This window comes from Balaenoptera acutorostrata, chromosome 8, assembly GCF_949987535.1.
Source record: "Balaenoptera acutorostrata chromosome 8, mBalAcu1.1, whole genome shotgun sequence".
Lineage (NCBI taxonomy): Eukaryota > Metazoa > Chordata > Mammalia > Artiodactyla > Balaenopteridae > Balaenoptera > Balaenoptera acutorostrata.
Window position 1 is genome coordinate 100,170,661 of NC_080071.1, and position 15,038 is coordinate 100,185,698.

The 15,038-nt window shown below is 43.4% G+C and overlaps 1 protein-coding gene across 3 annotated transcripts in view; it reads right to left on the reverse strand.

Annotated features, from left to right (window-relative positions):
- Positions 1 to 14,567, reverse strand: part of FAM168B (family with sequence similarity 168 member B) — a 36,732-nt gene extending 22,165 nt beyond the window's left edge. Inside the window, exons 1-3 of one of the 3 annotated variants that reach the window (XM_057550762.1) lie at positions 14,308 to 14,567; positions 7,942 to 8,022; positions 132 to 215 (exon numbers count right to left, since the gene is read on the reverse strand). In XM_057550762.1, coding sequence (XP_057406745.1) covers positions 132 to 215; positions 7,942 to 8,011 — 154 coding nt within the window. In that variant the 5' untranslated portion in view covers positions 8,012 to 8,022; positions 14,308 to 14,567. Of the gene's footprint in view, positions 1 to 131; positions 216 to 7,941; positions 8,023 to 14,086; positions 14,157 to 14,307 lie in introns of those variants that run through there. The other 2 variants (XM_057550763.1, XM_057550764.1) reach the window with 2 other exon arrangements.
- Positions 14,568 to 15,038: the final 471 nt, after the last annotated feature.

Here is a 15,038-nt window from a genome sequence, read left to right on the forward strand (position 1 = left end):
TGAACCAATAAATCAATTCAACCCCAAATCCCAATTCTATAACCACCTTTCTCCAAATCCATCCACTTGACATTCTCCCCCAGCCACATGGACAAAGCACTTTTGCCACCCGGCACATACGGCCTGCATACCTGTTTGGAAGGTAGGATTCGCTCCAGGGTACATGTTGGGGGAATAGGCCGGAGCTGCTGCTGCATAGCCCATGGGGAAGCCAGCTGGAGAAAAACAAAGAACAATGTGATTTTAAAACCAGGGCTCCCACAGACCCAGTTGTCCTCAGCTTCTTCACCGCAACTCCCAGACTGACTTCAGGAGCCCAACAGTGCTATGGGTGCTGAGCAGGTGGTCTCTACTTGTCTCCTCTCCTCAGAGCTGTGATGGGTCACAATCATAAACACGTGTTTTTAACCTAAGAGTATAAATGCTTACAACTTTCTACAATTAAAAAAATTTGACAGAAACTGAATTAGAATGAAGAAGAAGAAGAAAAAAAAAAACCTAAGCTGAAGTCAGAAAACTCCCAATTCTTCTGGCAGTTTTATTTTCGATTCTAATCCCCTAATTTATTACTTCGCAAGAGTAATAAGAGTGTTGCGAGCTTCACGTGCTACACGGGCTCTAACCAGCACCATACACAAATGGAACTGGGAAAAATCCACTCACACATTCCGTTTGCAAGCAACCTGACCTTTATTAACACAAATGAGGAATCCTTAATAAGACTAAACTACAACCACTAATTGATCACGTGAACACAACAGAAACATCAAGAAAGAAGTCAGTGTTTCAGTCAAAACCAGAGGGGCCTCAGTTATTCGCTCCAGGTCCCTCACAGCTCAGCTCGATCCACTCACCACGTGACAACGGGGCCTTAAAGAGCCTTCTCTACATTCAGGGCACAGAGCCAAGATGACCCAGGTTTGCTAGCCTTTACTACCGACACAACTAGTTGTGGGAAGCTGTAATCCCTCCAGAAAATTCTAACCTGCAGGGTTCCAAATCAACACGGCTGAGAACCACTGTTCCCTCCCACTCGGGTCCATCTTCCCAGTCACAGTACTGTCCTCCTGAAGACGCCCCTTGGCGAGTCCCATGGAATGTCTCCTCCAACATCGACTCTACCTCCCTTCTGGCAGGCAGGGGTTGGCAAGCTAAAAATCACACTGCCCAGACTCCCCCTCTTGCAAGAGACTGGAAGTGATCCCAAATCCCAATCACTTCATAGAAACAAAAACTTAAATACCACGAGCTGCGTAAAAAAGACTTAGCTTTTCACAAGAAATATACTTGCAAATTATTTAGACAAAGGGCACGTACACTTAATATATAAATAACTTTTAAAGTTAAAAAAACAAAAACCCAATAGAAAAAAAAAAACCAACGGAAGACATGGACAGAGAGAACTGCCAACTACCATTTCGAACTTCAGGCTGGCACAAATCCAAAAGCAGAGGACACGCTCCCTTGGCAAGGTTGTGGGGTAAACAAGTCTCACACCCTTCTGGTAGGAGTGCAAAGCAGTAAAAATCCTACGCAAGAAGGGAACTCGGCAGTACCTTTAAAATTACATCTGCATTAGAAGATGTGGTATACCTACAATGGAGTATTACTCAGCCATTAAAAAGAATGAAATAATGCCATTTACAGCAGCATGGATGGACCCAGAGATTATCATACTAAGTGAAGTAAATCAGACAGAGAAAGACAAATATCATGTGGTATCACTTAGACAAATATCATGTGGTATTGCTTATATGTAGAAACTAAAAAAAAAAAAAAAAAAAAAAAGATACAAATGAACTTATTTACAAAACAGAAACAGACTCACAGACTTAGAGAAAACTTAGGGTTGCCGGGGGGAAGGGTAGAGGGGAGGGATAGATTGGGAGTTTGGGATTGACATGTACACGCTGCTATATTTAAAATAGATAAGCAACAAGGACCTACTGTATAGCACAGGGAACTCTGCTCAATATTCTATAATAACCTAAATAGGAAAAGAATTTGAGAAAAAATAGACACATGTATATGTATAAGTGAATCACTTTGCTGTACACCTGAAACTAACAGAACATTGTTAATCAACTATACTCCAATATAAAATTAAAATTAAAAAAAAGAGTAACAGGAAAAAAAATATCACATCTGCATTTACTCTCTCTGCTGGCAATCCCACCTCAAGGAATCCACCCTGAAGATAATTTTCACAAACACTATCAACTGCAGTATTATTGGAAAAGCAAAAGACTTCAAACAACATACCCATGCAAAGAACTGGTTGAATAAAACTATGGAAACCCCACAAGATGAAGGATTATCTTCAGCAGTACTATGTATTATAAAATACAAATAAGAACAAGGCAAACCTTTGTGAACTGACAGGGAACAATCATTAAGTTGACAAAGCCAAGTGACCACCACCACCTGCATCTCTATTCCAGAAAACAAGCTGCTGTTCAGCCGGGAGGAGGACGCGGGCAGAGAGCCTTCAGCCGCAGCGCTTTCCAGGGCCACCTCTGCCTGCCGAGGCCTCCTCTAACTGCCAGTGCTGCCCCAGGGCCCCCCAATGAGCCGGCTGACACTGCCCACTCGCACCACGGTCCCGAGGCTCCCGCACCCAGTACTGCTTCCACCCCACCGGATCCTTACAAGCGTTACCCACCCCTACAACGGCTGAACTCCTAACTCCATCTCAGTGTCCGATACCCTCGTGCAACAAAGGCGAAATTAGAATACATGGACATCGTTGGCCTGGGGGCATGATATGTCTGTGTCCCCTCCAAAATTTACATGTTGAAACCCTAATCCCCAATGTGATGATATTTGGAGATACTTAATCGTGGTAGTCATTTCACAACATATACATAGATTAAATCATCACGTACACCTTAAAAAAACCCATGTTGTACAACCTAAATACATACGGTTTTTATTTATCAATCATACCTCAGTAAAGCTGGGGGGAAAAAAAAGATCAAGCAACATGCTGTGTGGCTAACAAAGGAAGATATCAACTGGATCACCTATAATTTTTAATACACTTGTTTACTACATTCCATGAAAAAAACACTAGGAATGGCAAGACACAGGACCATATGGGTGAAAAAGAAAAGAAAAAGATAAACTGATAATACAGACCACGGGTGATCCACAGACTGCAGTCAGCCAACAAGGTCTTTACACTGTGTACTTCTTATGACTTAGAAAACTAGAGCTCAGGTTTGCTCCAAGCCGCCCCTGCTGTTCAGAAGAGCCGCGCATGGGCAACATAGTCCCGGGGAGCTTTGGTCCCTCGTCTAGGCCCTGCCCTTCATGCTCCACCCGCGGGTGGGGAGGGGACTCCAGGAGGGGGAGCTGCAAAGGATTGGGTGGGGTTGCAGAGCTCCTCCTGCTGAAGTTGGGGAAGCGAGGGAGGGGATGGGGGGGTGCAGGGTCCCAGAGCTGGACCCGCCGTGGTGGGACGCAGCCTCCTAGCCTCCCCTCCCCCACCTTACAGTAGGTTCCAATAATATTTAATTGCATCTCGGGCTCTCGGGCTTAAAACTCATCCACAGGCTCGCAGGTCCCTTGACTGCGCTCCTTCCTCTATTAGATAAAGTACAGGGGGCGGGGAGACACGACGACAGAGAGCGGACTGGAGGGACCCCTGAAGTGCTGGCCTCAGCTGACTAAAGAGGTCGGGACCCACGCTGTCACAGACGTCAGAGGACCCCTTAGGGCGGAATTGAGGGGGACAGTTAGGAGGTGGTCCGTGTCAAGTGAGCATGGATCACCATGGGGTGGGGAGCAGGCTGACCCCTGAGAAGTACTGTTAAAAAGATGCGTTCCTCCCTCCCCTTGAAGGATGTGGGTGGGCTTTAAGGCTCCAGCCCCACCCCACACTCTTTCCAGGTCCGACTGCACCTCTGGCGCCGGGCTTGCTAGCCTGGCTTCCAGTCCTAGAACTTGCCAGGCTCCGGGGGAGAATCTGGGCTGCTGAGACGGTCGCTGGGGGTTCAAGCTGCCCCTGGGGTTCAGAGGTGGAGGGAGGAAGGGTGAAGGTCGTAGTGGGGTGGGGAAGGGCGGGGTGAGTGCCCTGGGAGACTCTAACCCCACCCCACCCCCTGGCCCCTGCCGCTGACCCGGATGCCAGCGGCTGTCAGTGCCTTTGGGAGGGGCCTCTGCTTCTCCGCCCCTGTGCTCAGAACCGTGCCCAACCAACTCCTCATCCTCCTGCTGCTGTGCCAGGGGCTTTTTTAAAATGTTGTTCTTGGCTCATGTGGTTTTCAGTTCCCTAAACAGCAGTTTTGAGCTCTCCAAGCTATTTAAAAGTGTTCTCCTTAAAGTGAGACTAAAGCCCACTCTTCTAGAAAAACTACCTTCACTTCAGAGGAGATATTTTTTCCTCCCCGTTTCTTCCTTCTACTACCCTCTTATCAAGCCAGAGTCAAGCAGCTCTGTGAGCACTAAGCAAGATAAACACAAAGAAAATCACATCTAGCCATTTCACAGTAAAAACAAAGATATTTTAAAAGCAGCGGGGTGGGGGGCAGGGGGGAGGGAAGGGATATACTAACTCCAAAGAAACAAAAATAATTCTGACAGAAACCGGAAGACAATACAACTGCCTTTAAAGTGCTGAAAGAAAATAACTGCCAACCTAAAACTGTATACTCAGTATGGAAGGGAAACCCCACCCCCCCAGAAGATACATCATCAAATCCCTGGAACCTATAAATGTTACCTTATTTGGAAAAACAGTCTTTGTAGACATAAGTTAAGGGCCTTGAGATAAGATCATCATGGATTACGGGTGGTGGGGGCCTAAACCCAATGCCAAGTGTCCACATATGAAACAGAGACGAGAAGGAGATGATGTAACCATGGAAGTAGAAGCCGAAGTGATGCTGCCGCAAGGCTATTCATGTCAAGGAATGCTGAAAGCTTCCAGAAACTTCAAGAGGCAAGAAAGGATTCTTACCTCGAGCCTCCAGAGGGTGTGAGGCCCTGCCAACACCTGAATTTTGGACTTCTGGCTCCCACAACTGTGAGAGAATAAGTTTCTGTGGTTTTTAAGCCACAAACTTTGTAGCAATTTGTTACAGCAGCCACAGAAAACCAACACACTCACCAAAAATATGCTCCAAAAATGAAAGCAAAATAAAAACATTTCACAAACTAAAACAAAAGTCACTGCTAGCAGACACGCAGTAAAAGGAGAGAGAAGAGGAGGGGAGGGGAGGAGGGGAGGGGAGGGGAGGAGGGGAGGGGATGAGGGGAGGGGAGGAGGGGAGAAGGGGAGGCAGGGGGGAGGGGAAGCAAAAAGTGTTGTAATCTTTAGAGTCATCACTAAATAGCAAAAGAATTTTTCAAAAATTAAAAGAAGGAAAAATTTAATGAAAAATACTTGGTTAATCCAAAAGAAGAAAAAGAAAGTGAACAAAACAAAAAAAAAAAAGGTGCTATCAATTAGAAAATAACAGTAAGATGGTGCATATGAACCCAATTATTGTCATTCCTCAGTATCCTAGGGGTATTGGTTCCAGGACACAATACCCAAAATCCACGGATATGAAGGGCTGACCATATGTCAGTTACCATATTACTACAATTAAAAGATGAAGTTGTTGGGAAGTGTTTCTTTTTTCCCACTAAATGTAAATTTTAGAAAGTTATGGACAAGCCTCTCCATTTACTGGTATAAAAGTATAAAACGGTATAAAAGCACTTTCTTTCCTTGTAATGTCTTGTTAGTTTTTGGTAGTGAAGTTATGCTAGCCTCAAAATTCTGTAGGCACATTATTTCGCTATGTTTAACTCCCACTCCCATTCAAAATACCTAGAGTGGTTACTAGTTCCTACACTAAACCCTTGCTGATCTAGAGAGTTTTATGAAAGTCAAGGAGACTAAAATACTAAAACCAAGAAAACAGACAAGACAGGTATAAAGAAATGGATAAAATAAGAAGAAACTATAAAATTTTAAACAGATTTAAAGTTACAGAAATTTTCTTTTAAATGTAATTTTAAGACCAAGAAAACCCCTAAAAAAGTGCACCTGGGAGGGAGATGCAAGAGGGAGGAGATATGGGGATATATGTATATGTATAGCTGATTCACTTTGTTATAAAGCAGAAACTAACACACTATTGTAAAGCAATTATACTCCCATAAAGATGTTAAAAAATAAAATAAAATTTTAAAAAGTGCACAGAACTGGTATGACAGGCAACCAATGTTTCATTATATAGTCTCTCAGGTAATGTTAATACCATCAGGTTTTGCCTATTCCCTGGTTTCAGATTTACACAGGATTCTCTTCAGCTATTCAGCCTTCTGTTTAAACTAGTGTTAATACGTTAAAGACAGGAGGCCTTATCACTAAGTCACCTTTTATCAATTCTGGAAAATCCTGGCACTCCTTTTCTTCTAGTCTCTCTACCTAGTACTTCTGGAGCTTTTAATGCTCCTCAAAACTTCTCATCCTAACACCTCTATTTCTTAACCAGTCTGTTTCCCCCTTTCCTTACACTGCATTCTGGTCCTCCCTTTAGCAGTGTTTTATCTGCAGCTTAACTTGAATTTTGTTCAAACGCCTTTTTTTTTCCATTTAAGTTCCAGTTGGTTCTTTTCGATATGATTCTTTCTTCTGCATCTTCAGTAATTCTAAACATGCTTGTGTGATATGGTTTCTGTTTTATTCCTGCTGTCTATCATGACTGGTGACTCTGACATGACGAATAACATCACAGTGTTCTGTAATAATTTTGACTTGTTAACAGGCAGAACTTTGTGGGAAACCCACACAACCTGGGTTGAGAACATTTGCCTCCACAGCAGTTCTGCACCTGCTGTTGTCAGGTGCTCCAGGGAATAGTGCCGCCTAGAGACTATTTTTTTATGTTAGCTTCTCGATGTATGGACCCCCTGGGAAAGACAAGTAATTCAAAGTAGAGCCTGAAACATCCCTGAATAGTTACAAATTCTTAGAAAAGAGTTCTCCCTTCCCAGAGCCCAAGCAGAAACTGAACTTCCCCGTGGAGCCAGTGCATGGATTGTTTAGCCTACCTCTCCAATGGGAGCATCACCCTCTGGAGGAATCAGACTGACGAGGGGTCCCACTCCAACTCCCAGCCTTACAAGGGCCAAAGGCCTCAATTTCTGTCCACAAATGGGTTGCTAAAACCCACAAATAACAAATGCCCCCAGGACAGGCACATCAGCTCAATGGCCAAATGCTCTGGTTTTTATGTCGCTTTCATATTCAGCTGCAGAAATCTCTTCCTTTCTTGCAAGTTCAGTTAAACGTTTTTGAAATGTTTTATTCAATTTTCCAAGGGTTTTTAGCAACAGGGTTTTAAGAGTATCTGTTCCACCATATTATCTAAAGCCACGATTGTAATTCTACAAATAACTATTCCTTTCAATTAGGACAACAATTTGCTATTTTTGACCACCAACTCCTATTCCCCCAAATTGTGCTTCATCCCCTCCATCACAGCCCATGTTGGAGTAGCAGACTTCAGTAAGGTGGGGAACATGACTCAGGCCTAAATTCATCAGCAGACTCCCCTCCTGGCCCTGGGTGCTGGCATGGAGGGAACAAGATGAGAGCCAGAGCCAGATGAAGAGACTCATAGCCAAGGGGGGGGGGTGCTGAGCACCACAGAACCACAATGGGGAGAAGTGTGACCTGTGACGCACACTGAGAGGACACTGAGGAAGTGAAGCTGAGCACAGGAAGTAGAGAACTAGACGCCAGTCCCCACCCTTGAAGCCACCAGATCAGCCTCTGACCAAAGCCAGACCAAGCTCCTGATTTTTCAATTCCATGAGCCAATACATTTTCTTCCCTATCTAAGCCACGTGAGCTGAGTTTGTCCATCGAAAGCATTCTTAGTGACACAGAAATTCACCACGTGTTCAAAGTTGAAAAATGGAAACAAAATTTTACTTGCTTACCTGGATAACCAATTCCTTTGGCATTCGCATAGGGAACCCCAGAAGAACCCGGGCTATAAACAGGATTCATGATTTCAAGAACTAAAAAGGGAAAAAAAGTGATTTAGCCAAACACTTTTGTTCTCAGGTTTTTCTCCATCATCAGTCTCAAAAGAACGAGAGTCCTTTCTCTAGTATATTGTAAAACAAGGCATTTCATGCTGCTGCCAACCAACAGAGAACAGAAAAGGAACGCCAAAGTCCTAATGGGTGCTCACCAGGACACTACAGGCTTTCCTTTATAACTCTCTTCGGTCCATCAGAAGCTAAGGGAAAAAAGTGTTCTCTGTGTCCCTGCTTAAAACCGTGAAAAAATACCTATAAATAATCTAAATGTCCTTATAACAGAGAACAGTCTTAACCAGATCTATCCAGAGCATGAAATAGCATGCAGCTGCTTTTTAAAGTGTTTAAAAATACAGATAGATATCACGTTAATTGGGGGAAAAAACGGTACAATACTGTAATGCAGTACGCTCCCAAATTTGCACCTACATTTATGGGCATGTGCACCTCTAGCACAAACAGAAAAAAGTCTGGGAGGAAATTAAAATATGAACAGTGATTGCCTCTAGATGGGGTGGTTTAGTGTTCATTTTGCACTTTTCTCTATTGCTGAAATAACTTAGGTTAAATATATGTCTATTTCCTAAAAAAAGACAAATTAGCACAGCCCAGCAACTCTATTAACCCATTCTATAATTCCCAACCTTTTTTGCCTGAAAAGTTCACAAACTTGCACAGCTACAACCATGGTTTTATCCCTTCCTCTGAATTTTATCACCCAGTGTATTTTTAAAGTGTGAGCTTAATTAAGACTATTCAGTATTCCCTGACTTATGTGGTAGTTAAGGACAAAGGGGATCTTAAATTTAAAAATAAAAACAGCATGGGGGGAGCAACAGGTATATGGGAACTCTGCACTTTCTGCTCAGTTTTGCTGTGAACCTAAAACTGCTCTTTAAAAAAAGTCTACGTAAAAAGAAAAACAGGCAGTTCCCTGGTGGCATAGTGGTTAGGATTCCGGACTTTCACTGCCGTGGCCGGGGTTCAATCCCTGTTTGGGGAACTGAGATCCTGCAAGTTGTGTGGCATGGCCAAAAAAAAAAAAAAAAAAAAGAAACAAAAGGAAAACATAAAATGTACATGTATTTGCTTTAGTGTCTGCCTTCCCCACCACATCCTCAGCTAGAATGTAGATAGGGAACTGGAACTTAGTTAGCCCTATTTGCAGTAACTTCAGCCCCAATAACAATGTCTTACACAAAAAAAGGTGCAACTACCTGCTGACTTTCTAAAAAACACATGCACCTCAAAACACTCTAGGTATCAAATTCCATTACAAAGGCAAAATGCAAAAACAAACCACTTCATATTTTCAGCTCACCTGACTCAGAATATTTACAACCAAGCAGTTCAGTAGAAACTATACCTGGTCAAGTCCTTAGCCTTTGTAACAAGTTCTAAAGTAGAAATAAATTGGGGATATCAGTGATTGATATTGATACTCATTAACTAAGTAATTATCTTATTTCTTTAACTTCCAAACCAAAAGGCAGAGATACTTTTTGATGCCATGACATCCAGAACCACAGCTAAGAGAGAAGTCTAGATCAGTGCTGTGCAACAGTACTTTCTACAAGGATGAAGATGTTCTCTATCTGTGCTGTCCAATATAGCATCCGTTAGCTCCAAGTAAACACTGAGCACCTGAAAAATGTGGTTAGAACAGTATCCGATTTTTTAGTTTATTTAACTTCAATCTAAATCTAAGTAGTCACGTGTGGCTAGAGGCTACCACCCTGGACAATGCAGATCTACAGAACAGACTACAAAGAAACAAGGATAGGAAGTAGACATGAGAATCAACTGTATTTTACACCACAGTTTAAGAATAAACGAATTGGTAACTGCCAATCCCCATTTTCCTGCACTTTTAACCCATTTTTGGTGGACCTACAACATGAGGATGTGGAGGTCTTCACATATTTCATCTACTTCTCTGGTTCGACTCCCATCTCTGGAGAAGTGAATACTTCCCAAAACTCTCTTTCTCTATTCTGTGCCAGGATGTAATTTCATTTTCTTAATTGAATTCAAGATAAGTAAAGCACTACACAAAGGCCACGGGGGAAAAAAAGTCGCAGCCCCTGCTCTGAGTTTGCAATCTAGAGAAGTACTGTCCAACAGAACTTTCTGTGAAGATGGAAAAGTATGTCTGCTCTGTCCACATAGAGTAGTCACTAATGGCTACTGAACACCTGAAATACGGCTAGCACGACCAAGGAACTACATGTTTAACTTTAATTTTAATTGAACAGTCACATGTAGGTGATGGCTACAACACAGGCCTGTAAGACAGAAGACGTAAATAATGGTGATTCAGGCCACAGGGTGTTAAGTGCCATAAAGGAATAAAGTGTTCTGAGGGTTGAGTGGGGAGAGCAAAAATTCAAGCAGGAAGAAAGGAACGGTCAGGAATAACTTGGATTACAGAGGTACTGTTTCCAATAAGCTCTAAACAGGTAGGATCTTGAAATGCCACAGAAATTAGAAAATGCAAGATGCACTCTTTAGGGACACTACAACTGGGCTTGTTTGGAGCTTAGGCTACATGTAGGGAATCAGCAAAGATGATTATGGAGACATAGATCAGACTGAAACCGTGTGGGGACCCTTAAATGTGGGGCTGAGCAGGAGATGTCACCTGGTAGGCCATGAAGCCGATGAACAGCGTAGCGTAGCAGTTAAACACAGGAATTACCATTTGACCTGGCAATTCCACTCCTAGGTATATACCCAAGACAAGTGAAAACATACATCCATACAAAAACTTGTACATGAAAGTTTGTAACAGCATTATTCATAACAGCCAGGAACTGCAGACAACTCCAATGAAGCACTGAATACCACAAGGCTCTCCTTTCATGACCTGACTTACATCTAAACCAGCAATACAATCCTACTCCACATCTGCCACTAAACAATGTATAAAATTGCATTTGAATTCTAAATACCGTAAGTTCCAAACTAACCAGCAGTTACATTTCCTGAAAGCACTTATACTTCCCAAGAGGCTAATAATAGCTATTTCCTAAAGTGATTAAGAAGTCATAATTAAAAACCATAGGTTAAAAAAATAACAGGATTAACAAAAGAAAATGTTTGTACAACTTCTGTGAACAACTGTCATACAGCTTTTTAAATTACTTGTTCATATGATGAGAGATTCCCCAAAGATCGTAAGCCTCAAGGGCAGGGAAAATACCTTATTCAGCCCTGTCCCCCTGCATCTCACTAGTGCTTGGTCCGGAGATAGCTCATAAATATTTTCTGAATGTTCTTTAATAAAAGAACTGTCCAATGGAAAATATAGGACTCTTTGTAGCAATAAATATGACGTTGAGACATTTATTTAAAATCTAATTCAGAATTGTTGAAACATATCTGTTACTGATTAGTGGATATGAACGCTGAACCCACTGACCAATCTTAACATCACTAACAGTCAAACTACTTAATTATCTGCATCCTCATAGGATGGAATTACTCTGCATCATCTGAGGTGTACTGCGACTAAAACACTAAAATCTGAATCCAATGCAGCCTATACATCTACCTCCCAGGTTACAGAAAAAGGCAGGAGTTAGAGGAATATGCTGAACACCATGAAGCAATCAGACAAAGCCAAAAGGAGGGCATTCTAGAGGACAAAGGGGTCCAGTTTCTTCATAAGTCAATGGTCTGGGAAAAGGTGGAGGGTGGAGAGAAGGATAGTTCTAGATTAAGACAGATTTAATAAAGGCCATAAGAGACTTTTGTTTGGATCCTGATTTTAAGACGGAAAAAACTGTAAAAAGGTTATTTTAAGGATTTGAGGATACAAATGAATATGGGCTAGGTATCAAACGGCATTAAACAAACATTAATTTTGTTACATGTGATAATAGTATTTTGGTTATGTAAAGATGCATCAATTTTTAGAAGTACATGTTAAACTATGTAAGGATAAAAATGACATGAAGTCGTAATTTAAAATATTTCTACATAAAAGGGATTGAGATATTGGGTATATGGCTGTACACTGTATTTTTATATTTTTTAAATAATGAAAAATTAAGGAAAAAACCATCACCACTCTGCCTGGGATTCTAGTGCCACTGGCCACCCAGAAACCACCAATTTCCCAGTCTGATTTGGTGTGGGCTGAAGATCACAATTCCAAGGCTAGATCCTAAGGGCATCACTTTTTTTTTTTTTTTTTTAAGTTTCTCATTTGTAATGACTCAAATGTCAGAATCCCTATGGGTGGTTTGACACCTGCAGCAAAATAAGTAAGTCTCAGATTTACCTTTAAAAAAGATGACAGCAAAAATTTCTCAATTTGAAAATTCAATAATAATCAGAGGGAAAGTATATTTAAGACCCATCACTGTACTACTTTCTCTAGTCTCAAAATACACCATGACCTAAACAAAGTTCCCACACAAAATAGTAATTCTAAAACTTTAAAGGCCTTGTCTTAGTATTTCATATCAAGAAAACTAATGTCGAGGGGCTTAAATTCTCTCTCAGACAGCAATATACAAGATAAAATCCCTTTAATACAATCTAAACTGGAAATTCTCGGTAACATCTGATAACATCAAGAGTATATAATAAGATAAAATTCTAAGCTCCCCCAAACTCTACCTTCACTATCAAGGTTTGCAATCTATTGCAAAATTCACATTTTTCTGCACAGAACAACTGGAGAGACTTCAATGATACAGACATAAAGTGGAACACAGACACAAGAAAAGTAACCATTAACTCTAGTACACTGGTGTACTGTTGCTTTAAAATCGCTCTCAACTGATCCAGGAAAAGAAGCTGTTTACATAAGACAAGTCTGGTAGACAAAAATTTGCCTGTAAACTACAGAACCTAAAAAAACTTAAAATATTCTTTAATTGCACTTGTTTTCTTTTTTAATACTTCTAATCCTCTACCTCTGTGGCATTACCCTACACCTTTTCCCCATGTTTGAAAATTCAAATAATTTTGACATCACAATTCTGTCTAACCTTAAAATGGAAATGAGCTGAAAGGCAGTTGTAGAGCAGAATACTAACTAAAAATCCTAACAAGTATATCAGGGCCTGATAGGAGGGCAGAGGCAGTAATAGCAACAGCAGCAGATGGTGCGTCCTCCTTCCTCCTGGGTTGCAGGCACTTGCCTTACACACAGCCCAATCCTTCCACTATTCCCAAGGGCTGGAGGCAGGACGAGGGCACGCTACCTGCTCGGTCTGTCCAGTGACTGCAGCACAGAACCTAGAGGAAGCCTGCAGTCTCCAACTCTTAAAGCCTGCATTTAGTCACAAACGCGACTAAACAAAAGTTAACTATGCGAACACTCGTACTAAAGCAAGCCCGATTTATAAAGCTTAAAAGAGACAAAAAAAAACTTCGCAGTGTGCAGCACAGTACCTTCAACAGTAGAAAAATTAACCTTTAATTGTTCAATTCTTGGCTGTCAAAGAAAAAATAATCCACTACTTGTTTATTTACCAAAGTTCTAAAATGTGTCCCTACTATTATTGTCAAGTTTTTCATAGACTATTTGAAAAAATCATCTGAAATTACACAAGGATGATCTGAGAACTTAAGGAGGGGAAACTAGACAAAGCTTTTCATTTAAAAAATTGTCTTGCTTGGCAAAACACTACAAAATACTTTTATGTATGACTTTAATGAAGCATTAACTCATACAACCCATTAGACACATGCTTATATACACTATAAAAAAAGACGACCCCGTTTGGGGGTAAAGGCGCATCTCTCAAAGTTAACCCAGAATGGGCCACGACACGTCCTTTCTGAAGAAAACACTGAACCCGTCCAAGCTAAGCTTCTGCCGGACAAATGGAATAATGTTTACTCTGTGAGTAGACAAAGTGAATAGTTTACACACTGGAAATGATGACAATCCTAAGAACCTTAAACCTAAGTTACAGAAACACCACCCCACTGCTTCCCCATTTCTTGCTCATTTTACTGATCTAATCACCTGGACCTTAAAAAGACCCAGAGAACATTCTTGTGCAACGAACGCCCCTCTCACCGGCCCCCAGGCAACGTCCCCGCCGCCCACGCCGGACCTGCCCGCGCGCCCGGTCGCCCAGCTCCGCCTCCCTCGGGCCTCACCGGCCCGCCCTGCCCCGCGCGGGACAAAGCACCGCCGCGGGCCCGACCTTGGCGCCGCCCAGGTCGGCCGCACAAAGCGCCGCACTTCCGGCAGCGCAAGCCGCCGCCGAACCCCTCGCGCGCCCCGCCCGCACTCACGGCGCCGCGGCGGCGGCCTGGGCCTCGGTGACCAGCACTCGCCGGCCCGGGGCGGGCACGGCGGTCGGGCTCGGCGAGGGGCGCGCGCCGCGGAGGCCTGCTCCGATGCGGGGCTGAGCCGCGAGGCCCCGGTTGCCGCCGCCGCCTCCCCGGCCCGCGTTCCCGCTCGCCCCTCTCGGCCCGGTCCGCCTCTTCACAGCCCGCGCTCCCCGCCAACGCTGCGCAGCCGCCGAGCTCCAACCTCACTTCCGCCTGGAGCCCGCCGCGGCGGGGGCGCGCCGGCACGTGACCTCACGGCACCTTCCGGGCTCGGAGTTGGCGTGCGCGCTCCCGCCGGCGTCCGAGAAGCGCCCGGATGTGGAGGCAGCGGGGAACCTTGCGGCGCGGAGATCATCCGGCCGACTCGGGCTCTCGGAATTTGGAGCCTGGAGGGCTGAGTGCCTGAGAGGTCATCGGCGCCCGGGGCGTACCTGTTGACTTTTTCGAACAAACGCTCATGTTTTTCCTCACGCTATCTTTGCGCTCTTCGTGCAGTGTGGAAAGAACACAGTGGAACATAATTATAGGGTTTTATTAACTTCTTAAGAAAAAAATGTATTCGGTTTCGTATTTTCAAACAGCGCCGCACTACAGGGACCCTCGTGTAAATGCTGCCGCGGCGAAGGGTCTGCGCCTCTCCCGACTGTCAGGCTCCGCGCCCCCGGCCGGGGTGGTCGGAGGAGCGGGAAGGC